The sequence below is a fragment of the Solea solea genome, chromosome 11 (assembly GCF_958295425.1).
Source record: "Solea solea chromosome 11, fSolSol10.1, whole genome shotgun sequence".
In the NCBI taxonomy this organism is placed as follows: Eukaryota; Metazoa; Chordata; class Actinopteri; order Pleuronectiformes; family Soleidae; genus Solea; species Solea solea.
This window is the reverse complement of record NC_081144.1, coordinates 12,433,665-12,447,050: the sequence shown is the minus strand read 5'-3', so window position 1 is coordinate 12,447,050 and position 13,386 is coordinate 12,433,665. Positions and strand designations below refer to the sequence as shown.

Here is a 13,386-nt window from a genome sequence, read left to right as displayed (position 1 = left end):
CCTTTTGACTAGACATGGGCTGGTATGAGATTCTGATGATATTATGATCAAAAGCAAAAATACCATAGTTTTACAGTATTGCATTATTACAGTAGCAGTGGTAGTAAATGTTTTTGCACATTGTTTTTGTCTATTTGGACCTATAATGCATTGTTTAAATTAGTTTCATCCAGCTATTACTCCATCTAAGCATAGCATCAAATAATGCTATAACATTGGTTAAGTTATTTTTTAATGTTGATGCACACAAAAGAAGAGAGTGCAAGTGTCAAATTGTGTGATTATGCACATACACACACGGACCGTTGGTCAGTTTTCGTGGCTTTTTTGTGATTTTGCCAAGCCGTAGCTATTTTTTTTCCAAACCTATTTTTTTTTTGTTAGTAGAAAAACAGCTGATGTGCTCCATGCACTATGCTTGATAGATTTTTGTCATCCTTTTGAACCAACAGCCTGCCGACTGCAGGATACTTATAGAGAAGCTCAAATCATGTAGTGATGACCAACTACTAGTTGAACTGCAGCACATCAAGACCTGGAATATTGGCAAGGTAAGTTTCATGTATTTCCTCTCTTCTTTGGTAACCTAGTCATAAAAGTGAATTGACAGTGACCCTCCTGTTCAGGGACTATGAAATATCATTGATATAAAAGATATAGTTCAGTAAATTAAATCCCGCACTAGAATGCCTCCTAGACTACAGCATATCTATACTAAACAACACAATTTAAAAACAAAAATAAAGTATTTTAATTGCTGCTTAATAGTCTTAACTCATAGTCATTAAAATGTTGCTTTGCCAAATCCATAATCCTTTTAAGAAGATTATTTTCCCCAAAGCTTTGGTTGTCAACACTACATGTTGAATCGAATCGTCATTATCAAGCTACTGGACTGAAAATCATTAATTTAAGATTGCAACGTTGTCATACAAAATAAACATACAGGTTGGTGATAATAGCTGTACTATAAATCTGTGATCTTTCATTTTTAAATATATCAGTTTTCAGTTGTGAAGTAGGTTAGTTTTGCATTACCTGTTAATGTGGTATTATTGTTACCTATTCATTCTAACCTCCAACTCGCTGTGTGGATGTACCTTCCACATGTATCAGGCATACTGAAATAAACATGGGTTTGATATATTTGATAAATTACTAAATTATATTTGCCTGTCATCAACAGTGTGAACTGTACCATTGGGTGGATCTACTGGACCGCTTTGATGGCATTCTGTGTGATGCAGGCCAGACAGTGGAGAACATGTCATGGCTGCTGGTGTGTGACCGTCCTGACAATGGACAGCTCAAAGCCCTGCTTTTGGCGGTGCTAAATTTCACAGCCCTCCTAATTGAATATAGCTTTTCTAGGCACCTCTACAGCTCCATAGAGGTAGGCTTGCACTCAGTACATTCTCGACCAATACTCTGCTTTTCTGTACTGTGTATTCTGAATGTCTTGTTTGAATGTCTGAAAATCTGCTCACTAACCATATCCTCCTTTTCTCTACCTCTTCCATTCTCTTTACAGCACCTGACCACCTTGTTGGCATCATGTGACATGCAGGTGGTCCTGTCTGTGCTAAACCTGCTCTATGTGTTCAGCAAACGCTCAAACTACATCACAAGACTGGGATCGGACAAAAGGACGCCTCTACTGGCCCGTCTGCAACACCTGGCTGAGGTTCAGTGAATGCCATTGTTGTTTTTCCGTGATTCCAGCTGTCCCCCATGAGAAAGATCTCTATTGTGTATTCTCTGTTTTCTTTTTTGTAGAGTTGGGGTGGAAAGGAAAATGGCTTTGGTCTGGCTGAGTGCTGCAGGGATCTGTCTATGACCGTAAGAATTTCATTTTCTCTGTCAATTATCTTTAGCTACTAAACGGCTAGTTTTTTGTTGATAACAAGTTCATTAAACATAGACAAAAACAATGTTTAAACAAACTTTTCTTGTTGTATTGTCCCCCACCCCCTATTGGTCCATGAGCAGAAGTATCCTCCAAGTGCCACCACACTGCACTTTGAGTTTTACGCTGAACCAGGCCCTGAGGTCAAAGTAGAGAGGAAGGTAAAGACCAGGACATTTATTTATTTATAGAATGATAATGTAATAAAAAAAAAAGTATGAATTGTTGGTTTGATGGTGCAATGGCCTAATTCTTTCAAAAATGTTATTTTCCCAACAGACAAGTAGTAACACACTACACTATATTCACATTGAACAGCTTGACAAGGTACAGTCAGATTTTAATTATCATTGACAGTGGAGTAATAATACCAAGATTTCTTCGCTTCACAGTGTCCTTTGTCTCTCAGATTTCAGAGAGCCCGTCTGAGATCATGGAGTCGCTGACAGTGATGTACAACATCCCTAAAGACAAACAGACCCTGCTTTTCACACACATTCGCCTGGCCCATGGTTTCTCAAATCACAAGAAGAGGTTGCAGGCTGTGCAGGCTCGACTGCATGCTATCTCTATACTGGGTTAGTAGAAACCCCCTTGTTTATATTAGATATTTCATTATAACCTTCACACTGTTTTAGCATTCTTTCTTTTTCAATTGAAAGGTAATATCACAAGATAAGACCGCTCTCGTAATATATCACGTAAACCATCAAACACCTGAAATTGTCATATCCAACACTGTTTTATGCAGACTAGGCTAACTTAAAAACATCCTCTGAACTTACTGAAAATTATATTTCCATCATTGATACATCATTCACCCTATCAGCTGGCATACAAATCTAGGATGGTACATGACCTTTTGCTCTATTATGAGCTGACCTAGCCATTACAAAGTGTGCTCCAGTTTGTTTTCTGACAGGCCATTTGCCCTATATTAATATGCACCGTATCAATAAACACAAGCTCATTCTCAGCCATAACATTTTTCCCTTTTTGCTCACTACCCAGACATGGTGACTCTATCAGCTAGTGCCTGTGTGACACAAAAACAAGTGTAAAATAACAACTAATGGATTAATGCTTTTCTGCTTGCTACTCCGCTAAAAGACGCTTGCTAGGTGCCGTATGTTTTGTGTTTCTGAGGTCCCTGGTTAGGTTCTGCATACTGGTTTAATAGAAACCCCCCTCTGACGAGAAGATAGTTTTGATCTGAATTTTAACTGCTGACATGTTCTGTTTTTTGTAGTTTATTCAAATGCACTCCAAGAGTCAGCCAACAGTATTCTCTATAATGGCTTGATAGAGGAGCTGGTGGACGTATTGCAGATTACAGACAAGCAGCTTGTGGTAAGAAAGTGGTTTGCCTTCTCTGCTTAATCCTCTTCATGACTGTAAAGTCTTATGTCAAACTAGCAATAGCAATGTATTGTGTAAACATTGATATATAATTAGCTGTATCTTAGGCCAAGATTACTTGCAGATGCTGTGTTTATTATATAGTATCAATACATTATTGTCAAGGACGTTTCATTTTTTGTGTTCTCAAATACTTTTTTGATTTGTTCAGGATATCAAGGCAGCATCTTTGCGCACTTTAACTTCAATTGTCCATCTGGAGAGGACACCGAAACTTTCCAACATCATCGACTGCACTGGCACTGCCTCCTATCATGGCTTCTTGCCTGTACTGGTGCGCAACTGTATACAAGCAATGATAGGTAAGCGTGAGAGGTGAAATGTCTTCAACGTAACTTCAGCAAGTCCAGTTGCCTACAGTTAACTCCTGAAGACATTTAATGTGATGCACAATTAAATGTGACCATTAACAGAAAGCTTGTTGCTCAAACATTTAATTTCCATTCCTTAGATCCTCTGATGGAACCATACCCACACCAGTTTGCCACTGCACTCTTCTCATTCCTCTACCATCTGGCCAGCTATGATGCTGGAGGAGAAGCTCTTGTCTCTTGTGGCATGATGGAAGCCCTCTTAAAGGTATATCCTGATTTTTGATTTCTAAACAACTGTTATTTTAAAACTATACAGTTTTCCCTTATTTTCTGGTTGTGTTCCAGTAAAGTGGCTTGGAAATAATAATACTGTATGGTCATCATAGCATTGCTAAAACAACAAATCCAATGTTTTTAGACTTTTGCACAGTACTTGGTACAATTTGCTCTTTTACCTTTATAGGTGATTAAGTTCCTGGGCGATGAACAGGACCAGATCACTTTTGTGACGCGAGCAGTACGGGTTGTGGACCTCATCACCAATCTTGATATGGCTGCCTTTCAGTCCCACAGCGGCCTTTCCATTTTCATCTGTAGGCTAGAGGTTGGTTTCACACTGCTTTTAACTACAGATCGACTGAAACTTCTGCCACACCTCTGTGCATATTCCTTTATAAATCACTCCTTTTAAACACTTTGTTTACTTAGCATGAGGTAGACCTGTCAAGGAAAGAGTGCCCTTTTGTCATCAAGCCAAAGATTCAGAGGCCTAGTGCAGCTGTGGAGTCTGAGGACATGGACACAGACATGGAGAGTAAGTCATTTTCCTTAAGACTTAGGCTATTTGTGAATATTGCCAAGTTATGAACAGTCTCTGGGCTATCATGTCAACTTACCAATATTATGAATAATCAGTGTCTGAAGTTGCCATGGAAAGCAGCCCCGGACCATCAACATCTTCTAGCTCCAGACCAGAGGCAGATCACCGGACACAGAGCAGTGCTGCTAATACGCAAACACCACGTGCAGGTAGTTGCAGGTTATACACTATTATTAAAAACATTTTGCTGTCACATGTTATTGTACTTAAGCTCTGCATCTATAGGTATGCAGTGTATCCCCCAGAGGGCAGCTCTGTTGAAGTCGATGCTTAATTTCTTGAAGAAAGCCATTCCGGATGCTTCTTTTTCTGATGGCATCCGTCATGGTAAGTCACTGGCATGCCTTCATTTGTTCTATAGATGAATTTAAGGAGTATTTAATAATATTTTGTATGCTTGTTTGATTATGCAAATATTTATTTATGTGTCTGCACCATGTCTTTTTCTCAAGTAATGGATGGGTCCTTGCCTACCTCACTGAAGCACATCATCAGTAATGCAGAATATTATGGCCCTTCCCTCTTCCTCTTAGGTGAGTGAGTTCACAGTAGAGCTCCAGAAAAGCCCTTTGTGTTGTCTTTGTCTAATGTAAGTGGTGTTGCTTTATTTCAGCGAAATAAAGTGTATCTATTACACTGCGTCAGAAAAGGGACTGTCACGGCTGTTGATTTTGTTGGAAATTTGTTATTTTGATTTTAACTTCAATTTTCCCTTTGTTCATGTATGTCTTTTTGATTTTTAGCAACGGAGGTTGTGACGGTGTTTGTGTTCCAGGAGCCTTCTCTGCTCTCATCACTGCAGGATAATGGGCTCACTGATGTGATGCTGCATGCCCTTCTCATAAAAGATGTGAGTTTTTATTACTGCAGTTGTGTGTGTCATGTCTGTTTTTCTGATACTTCATGATGGATGAAAATGTGATTCATTTCTTTTCTCTGTCTCTCCACACATCTATGTAACTTGACATGAGAATTGTTATTCAAGTGTTTCAGCTGTCTCCTAGCACAGTGAGACAAAAATTAAGCCTTACTCTAAGTGCTTAATGGGGTGTCCTGTCTCTAAGTAAAGACCTGTGTATGTGTTAATTAAATTGACAAAACTATGGGCTTTACTGGAAAACCATTCACCTCTAGGTGGAATAGCAGTAAATTTCACCCCAACCAATGTCGAAATTTAAGATTACATTAATGTTTTTAAACCTGGTTCATATAATTTATTTTTTTTATATAATGGTAGTTACATTGTAACAGTCTATAAACCTCATAAAACACATGTAATATAGCAGACTTGGGTGTTCATGAGAACCTCCATACTTCTGCAATGACTTCCAGTATCTTGTTCTGCTGATGTGTCATACCTAATATACTAGTATTGATTATTGGATGGGGAAATTGTAATGGTTTGCTCAACTTTGCCAATTTTGCCTTCTTTCTTTTTTAACTTGTATCTTTGTCATTGGGAATCTTTTCCAGGTTCCTGCAACCCGTGAGGTTTTGGGTTCTCTCCCGAATGTGTTTAGTGCTCTTTGCCTGAATGCAAGGGGCCTGCACTCCTTTGTTCAGTGCCAGCCATTTGAGCGCCTCTTCAAAGTGCTTCTGTCCCCTGATTACCTGCCTGCCATGAGGCGGCGACGAAGCTCCGACCCTCTGGGTAAGTTGCACTATTTTAAGGTGTGTTGTTCAAAGTTTTTGTGCAGCTTGTTTCACATGATCTTTTTATGATTTTAGGTGACACTGCATCCAACTTGGGCAGTGCTGTGGATGAGCTTATGAGACATCAACCCACTTTGAAAACTGATGCTACCACTGCCATTATAAAGGTAATGTTCTTCATAAATTGAAAACTCTCTTCATACCGCTCTTTCAGTTGGCATTTTACATTGTATCGACCTGATCGGTACTGTCAGCTTCTTTATTTGTATACATATATGTATTCCTTTTTTTTTATTTTGATAATGGATAAATTGAGGGCAGCAAGGTTGTGCAGTGGCTAGCACTGTTGCCTCACAGCAAGAAGGACACCGGTCCAAACCGTGGTTTGACTGAGGGACCTATTGTGGAGTTTGCATGTTCTCTCTGTGTGTGGGTTGTCTCTAGGTACTCTGGTTCCACAGTCCAAAATTTTATTTGACACTCTATGTCTTAATCTAAAAGACTGTAGATGCGAATGTAAGTGCTTATTTGCCACTGTGTGTTTGCTCTGCGATTGACTGGCGATTTGTGTAGGGTGTGCCCCACCTTTTCCCCCATGTCAGCTAGGGTTGAAATATAGCTCCCTCTCCAACCCTCATGTGGCGGCTAAAGCAGTAGAGTGAGTTATGAAGTTAATATAATATAGAGGATAATGTAAGTGCAAGAAATGCTGGTCAGTGTGTTGAACCAATCTAGAGAGCAAAAGGGAGAAGATATTTTGGATGAAAGATAAGAGACCTTGACTACCAATCAAACATTGCATGATAGAATATTACGGTCTGCTCGGGGTGATTATACGATATGATCACGAGTATTTGCAAAAATCAGCTCTACTGGGATAGATAAAGCACTTGGCACCATCTAGTGGACTGAAACATCAATTGATGTTTTATGCTAATCCACAGAAATTTTAATGTTAATTTGTAACATCAGTTAAAATATGATATGCTTAAAAAAGTGATACTTGTTGTCAAGCATTATAATATTGTCATCCAAAATATTTCATTATTTCACTGTATCAAACCCCCCCACCCATACTGTCACAAGCAAATTCATGCAAAGTGTTGTATGATTGACTTATTATATGGCGTTATATTTTTAAGCACTCTTGGAATATCACCGCTACATCTGGCAAGATCATTAAAGGTATTTGTTGTTGTTCTGACAGTTACTGGAGGAGATTTGCAACCTAGGTCGAGCCCCTGAGTACATCTGCCAGAAACCATCTATCCAGAAAGCAGATGGCACTGTAGCGGTACAGCCAGCACGGTCCAGCCATGCTGCAGAAGAAGCTTCAAGTGAGGATGAAGAGGAAGAGGAGGCCCTCCATACATTCAGCCAGCAGCAGGGGGAGCCAGAGAGCAACAGACAGTCAGTGCCACTTGAACTGTATGACGCTGAGTTCATAACACAATAGAATAGAGCAACAACTTATTAAAGACTGACTCTGAGTTACTCAATCTCAAATATTTTAGTCAGCAGTTGTCATTTTGACTGATTTTTTTTTTTTGCAGGGTGGTGGGAACTGAGGAGCGAATACCCATTCCTCTAATGGATTACATTCTGAATGTGGTGAGTGGTGATTGTCAATTAGTTATTATGGAATTGTTGTGAAATATCCATTTTCTAAATAAATGCTGTAATTTCTCAGTTCACTCATTGATTTTAAATCCACGTGTTTTGCAGATGAAGTTTGTGGAGTCCATATTAAGCAACAACACCACAGATGACCACTGTCAGGAGTTTGTAAATCAGAAGGGGCTCCTACCTTTGGTCTCTATTTTGGGCTTACCAAACTTGCCCATAGACTTCCCCACATCTGCTGCCTGCCAAGCTGTGGCTGGTGTCTGCAAGTCCATATTGGCAAGTTTTTCCCCCTTCCTTTTATTAATTTACTGGAAAGACAGTAACATCAGTCAGTATGTTTGTAGCTCGACTATGCTGTTCAGTTGGACTTGTGTCCTTGTACCAGTATAGAAGCACTAGCATGGAATCAGTTTATTGTAGGGGTGTTGGAAATAATCTTTTTAGTTGAAGAAAGTGCTATACAGTAGTAAAGAAGCATTTAAAAAACGTGCATGCCGTGATGTCATTGAGACATGTCAATAGAGGTTGTACAGAGCCCCTGCATCATTTTGCTTCAGGGCAACATACATTTAACAGTTATTTGCATAAAAATAAAAACTACATGCCATGTTTACAAAAAACAGAGCCCAGGGGAAGCAGATACAGTGAGAACAGGAGGGGCCGGAGGATGGAATCCTGCGGCACTACACAGGGAAAAGAAATAAGGAAGATTTAGATTCACCAATCATGATACAGAAGCTTCTATCATCCAAATAAAAATGAAACCATTCCAAGGCAGCATGGCTAATAAATGTGGTAACCTCACCGATTTTCACAAAGGGGAGAGGTCTCTTGAAAAAAAACACAGGAGTCGACACACTCAGTCACTCACTCTATTTTCTTTTCTCCTTGTTTGTGTGTGTTTAAGTAAAAGGACAAGTGGACAGTAGCTCTTGCCCCTCTCCTTGCGTATGTGTAAGCAGTTGAAGTTGTCCGTCTCTTTTTCACACTCTTTCCTCAAGTGTGTATGTGCATCGACATGAAAAAAGTTTTCCTTAGTGGCATACAGTGCAATACCATAAAACCATGATATCTCTGGTATTGGTTATCACACCGTCAGAGCATGTCTACATATTTTCAGTTGCCACAAGCTGCAGTTCATTTGCGCAATAATTTGTTTTGTTTTTATGGATGGAACACTTCAGTTAATATTCAAGTTCATATTAGATTGCACCGTGATGCATCATGATATCAGGTCAACAAATCGAATTGTTATAATGTTTTAATAATCTGCATTATCTGGGCATTGTAATGAGAAACATCTCTTCTGAATGAATACTAAAGCTTTATTTCCCAAATTCTCTCCTTTAGACTCTTTCACATGAACCTAAAGTACTCCAGGAGGGCTTGTGCCAACTGGACAGTATTCTGACCTCTCTAGAGCCACTTCATCGACCAATTGAGGTGCCTGGTGGGTCTGTGCTTCTCAGAGAACTTGCTAATGCGGGTCATGTCACTGATGCCACATTATCAGCCCGTGCCACACCACTTCTTCATGCGCTCACTGCAGCGCATGCCTACATCCTCATGTTTGTCCATACCTGTAGAGTAGGACAGGTAAATATAAATACATTTTCTCTTCAAATAGAATCTAGAACTCCTCCTCTCATTGTAGTAACTTAATTACACTTGATAACACAAAATTGATTCTGAATGTTTTTTCCTCCCTTCTTATACTCAACAGAGTGAGATTCGGGCTATTTCAGTGAACCAATGGGGCTCCCAGCTTGGCTTGAGTGTTCTCAACAAGCTCAGTCAGCTCTACTGCTCTTTGGTTTGGGAGAGCACTGTGCTGCTTTCCCTCTGCACACCGAACAGGTGAACATCTTATCCTTTACTCCCTCTACTTTAATTGTAAAGCCCACTATAACACCTTAACACCCCTCACCTGTTCTGAACAGTCTTCCACCAGGATGCGAGTTTGGCCAGGCCGACATGCAGAAACTGGTGCCCAAAGAGGAGAAGCCATCTGGCAGCACTGCAGCGTCCACTGCCTCTGGCTCCAGAAGAAATGGTAACATATCCATTTAAATTTGTTAACTGAAAACGGCAGCATATTGTCCTACCGTGTTCCTGTAACATCCACTAACCACCTCAACAATCTGTTTTTCCTTATCTAGCAGAGTCTGAGGCGACGTCTGTGGATTCATCTGCTGGTGGGCTGTTGGAAGGCATGGGTTTAGACGGGGACACCTTGGCTCCCATGGAGACAGACGAACCCACCGCAACAGACCCTAAAGCCAAGTCCAAACTTACCCCAGCTATGGCAACCCGCATCAAACAAATTAAACCGCTGCTGTCTGGTGAGGACATTTATCAGGCGTACATTTTTTTTATATATACATGTTAATATTTTTAGATTTAGAAATGATTCAATCTTTCAAACCATGAGTTAATTCTCTGTTTTTTGACATTTCCAGCGTCATCTCGACTGGGCAGAGCTCTGGCTGAGCTCTTTGGCTTGTTGGTGAAGCTGTGTGTGGGCTCTCCAGTCCGCCAACGTCGCTCCCACCATGCCACAAGCACAGGCACTACCCCCACACCTGCTGCCCGGGCCACTGCCTCTGCCCTTACCAAACTCCTCACTAAGGGTCTGAGTTGGCAACCCCCTCCTTACACACCCACCCCTCGATTTAGGTAAGAGCAGACCTTACCCCTACCACATATGGCTATGCCATTTTCACCCATGCACATTGCCAACAGTGGTGATATGATCTGGGCTTTTTTTCTGGCAGGCTGACTTTCTTCATCTGCTCAGTGGGCTTCACATCTCCCATGTTGTTTGATGAGAGAAAGTACCCCTATCACCTCATGCTGCAAAAGTTTTTTTGCTCTGGAGGACATGATGCCTTATTTGAGTAAGTCCCATCAAATGCAGTAGCGAGGACAAGTCAAATGCTGCTTTTTCAAATAAACATTTTTCTGTGTGACAGAAGTTTAATTGGTTGTTTTCTTTGTACAGGACATTTAATTGGGCCCTGTCAATGGGTGGGAAAGTGCCTGTTTCTGAGGGTCTGGAGCATACTGATCTACCAGATGGAACAGGGGAGTTCCTGGATGCATGGTTAATGCTGGTGGAAAAGATGGTGAACCCAAGCACTGTACTGGACTCTCCCCACTCTCTACCAGCTAAAATGCCTGGAGTCACACCCTCCATGCCTCAGTTCAGTGCCCTTAGGTTCCTCATTGTCACTCAGAAGGTCAGTGTTTCCATAGGTTATTCAAGACGACTTCTATCTTCACGTAGAACATGAAATTTAGTTTTCAACAAAATCAGTATACATAATGCATCATAACATAAGGGGTAATGGGGACAGAAAAGATTGACACTGTAAACTTGCTCCTTGCTTTTTTCTCAAATAGATTTGTTCATTTTAATACCATGACATGTTGATGTTACAGCAGCAAACATTCATAACCTGGCAACTTTAAATCTCCCTGAAGGTGTAAATATCAATAGGACACTTTACTTTAAGATTTCAAGAACATGGTAAACAAGTCACTTTAGAAATATAACATGCACAGTATAACCTGCAAAGTTTTAGTATATTGTCCTTCCAGGATATTAGAATTGGGGGTTTTGGCTTTTAAAGTTTTTATAGTAACATAGTATTTTCTTCATGAAGGCTGCATTCAGCTGCATTCGCAGCCTGTGGAACAGGAAGCCTCTGAAGGTGTATGGAGGCAGAATGGCAGAATCTATGCTGGCCATACTCTGCCACATCCTAAGAGGGGAGCCAGTTATCCAGGAGCGCCTCGCCAAAGAGAGGGAAGGGACGGTACGTGCAGATGAGGAAGGAGGGGCAACCACTGCTGCTCTGGCGCCTACTGCTGTCCCTGGAGCATCTACAACAGGAGGAGAGGCACCACCAGCAACTGGAACAAGTTCTGGAGGGTCAGCAGGAGGATCAGCAGAAGATTCAACCAATTCTACCCCCCGCCGTGAGCCCCAGGTCAACCAGGCTCAACTTACACAGGTGAGTCAGAAATAAGTCTAACACTTGAATCTCAGTGGAATGATATATCCTCATCCTTCACTATAAAAGTACGTGAATTCTGAAGATCTTCATCATCCGATTTTATTTTCTCTTCATTCAATACTCCTTTGTTTACTCTTAAAAATACATTGTCTTTGTGTTGTGTCTTAGCTGATGGATATGGGTTTCTCAAGAGAACATGCCATGGAGGCCCTACTGAACACCAGCACCATGGAGCAGGCCACAGAATACCTACTTACACACCCTCCTCCTCTTCTTGGTGGAGCTGTACGAGTAAGGCTTCACAGACAAAAACACTGACTTCCATTTATGTGACTTTCCCATCTCGGCAGTTGACACATTTCTCTAATTCCATCTAGGACCTGACTATGTCTGAAGAAGACCAGATGATGAGAGCCATTGCCATGTCACTTGGGCAAGAAGTGAGCATGGAGCAGCGCTCTGATTCCCCTGAGGTATGTCATTCTCACATGAAAAAATTTTGGTTGAAAGACTCGAAAACCCCTAATTTAAAATGATTTCTCTCTACCTCAGGAAGCGGCACGTCGGCGTGAGGAGGAAGACAGAAGAGCTAGGGAGCGGGCTGAAGAGGAAGAAGCGCGCTGCTTAGAGCGATTTATGGAGGCTGAACCTCTGGACCCCCAGGAGCTACATACCTTCACTGACTCCATGCTACCTGGATGCTTCCATCTTCTGGATGAACTGCCTGATACAGTCTACAGACTTTGTGATCTGCTGATGACTGCCATCAAGAGGAGTGGCCCAGAGTACAGGGATCTTATCCTAGGCCAGGTTGTTCACCAGGTGAGAACATTAATGTTTAAATGCTACTTGTTTAAATGCAGCTCTTTATGTCTTTACAATAGAGGCTTAGCACAATTATACCTGCCTGATTGTGTTCATGGTATATGTAGGTGTGGGAGGCAGCAGACGTGCTGATCAAGGCAGCTGAACCCCTGACAACCAGTGACACAAAGACAGTGTCTGAGTGGACTAGACAGATGGCCACATTGCCCCAGGCCTCTAAGCTGGCAACACGAATTCTGCTGCTCACATTGCTCTTTGAGGTAACAGAAAAATAACCATTAAACATCTAGCTGTAAAATGTCACCAGATTTGGTTATGAACAATTCTCCTTATAACCATATGAACTTTATTTTTAAAGGAGCTGAAACTGTTGGGTGCAAGAGTGGTAGAGAACAGTGGTATTCTTGATTTGCTAATCAAGCTGCTTGAGGTTGTCCAGCCCTGTCTACAGGCTGCTAAAGAACAGAAAGACATCCAGACACCAAAGTGAGTTTTGCACAGCCCTACATACCTGCAGTTTTTCAACATGGGAAACCCATGTTTTATGTTTTCATGATGTAACATGTCATCCTTTTTCTGCAGGTGGATCACTCCAGTACTGTTGATTATTGACTTCTATGAGAAAATGGCAGTCTCTTCAAAGCGCAGAGAACAAATGAACAAGGTACAAATTAACTTCACAAAACAAAATTTCACACAAGATGTGACAATGATATACTAAAACATGCACCTATTAAGTAAACA

The 13,386-nt window shown here is 41.1% G+C and overlaps 1 protein-coding gene across 15 annotated transcripts in view; it reads left to right on the top strand.

Moving 5' to 3' along the window:
* Window positions 1-13,386, top strand: part of huwe1 (HECT, UBA and WWE domain containing E3 ubiquitin protein ligase 1) — a 37,990-nt gene that overhangs the window by 6,369 nt on the left and 18,235 nt on the right. For 12 of the 15 annotated variants that reach the window (XM_058643695.1, XM_058643697.1, XM_058643693.1 and 9 more), the window contains 35 exons: window positions 453-551; window positions 1,187-1,393; window positions 1,532-1,684; window positions 1,777-1,839; window positions 1,990-2,067; window positions 2,186-2,233; window positions 2,316-2,484; window positions 3,156-3,256; window positions 3,477-3,627; window positions 3,777-3,904; window positions 4,103-4,243; window positions 4,348-4,453; window positions 4,555-4,668; window positions 4,745-4,846; window positions 4,972-5,052; window positions 5,263-5,369; window positions 5,993-6,170; window positions 6,248-6,339; window positions 7,380-7,600; window positions 7,726-7,783; window positions 7,898-8,074; window positions 9,149-9,394; window positions 9,522-9,655; window positions 9,739-9,851; window positions 9,958-10,140; window positions 10,258-10,474; window positions 10,573-10,695; window positions 10,800-11,037; window positions 11,464-11,814; window positions 11,986-12,108; window positions 12,195-12,290; window positions 12,370-12,639; window positions 12,750-12,902; window positions 13,001-13,128; window positions 13,225-13,306. In XM_058643695.1, the coding sequence (XP_058499678.1) occupies window positions 453-551; window positions 1,187-1,393; window positions 1,532-1,684; window positions 1,777-1,839; window positions 1,990-2,067; window positions 2,186-2,233; window positions 2,316-2,484; window positions 3,156-3,256; window positions 3,477-3,627; window positions 3,777-3,904; window positions 4,103-4,243; window positions 4,348-4,453; window positions 4,555-4,668; window positions 4,745-4,846; window positions 4,972-5,052; window positions 5,263-5,369; window positions 5,993-6,170; window positions 6,248-6,339; window positions 7,380-7,600; window positions 7,726-7,783; window positions 7,898-8,074; window positions 9,149-9,394; window positions 9,522-9,655; window positions 9,739-9,851; window positions 9,958-10,140; window positions 10,258-10,474; window positions 10,573-10,695; window positions 10,800-11,037; window positions 11,464-11,814; window positions 11,986-12,108; window positions 12,195-12,290; window positions 12,370-12,639; window positions 12,750-12,902; window positions 13,001-13,128; window positions 13,225-13,306 (5,031 nt within the window). The remainder of the gene's footprint in view (window positions 1-452; window positions 552-1,186; window positions 1,394-1,531; window positions 1,685-1,776; window positions 1,840-1,989; window positions 2,068-2,185; window positions 2,234-2,315; window positions 2,485-3,155; window positions 3,257-3,476; window positions 3,628-3,776; window positions 3,905-4,102; window positions 4,244-4,347; window positions 4,454-4,554; window positions 4,669-4,744; window positions 4,847-4,971; window positions 5,053-5,262; window positions 5,370-5,992; window positions 6,171-6,247; window positions 6,340-7,379; window positions 7,601-7,725; window positions 7,784-7,897; window positions 8,075-9,148; window positions 9,395-9,521; window positions 9,656-9,738; window positions 9,852-9,957; window positions 10,141-10,257; window positions 10,475-10,572; window positions 10,696-10,799; window positions 11,038-11,463; window positions 11,815-11,985; window positions 12,109-12,194; window positions 12,291-12,369; window positions 12,640-12,749; window positions 12,903-13,000; window positions 13,129-13,224; window positions 13,307-13,386) is intronic. The other 3 variants (XM_058643692.1, XM_058643698.1, XM_058643689.1) reach the window with 2 other exon arrangements.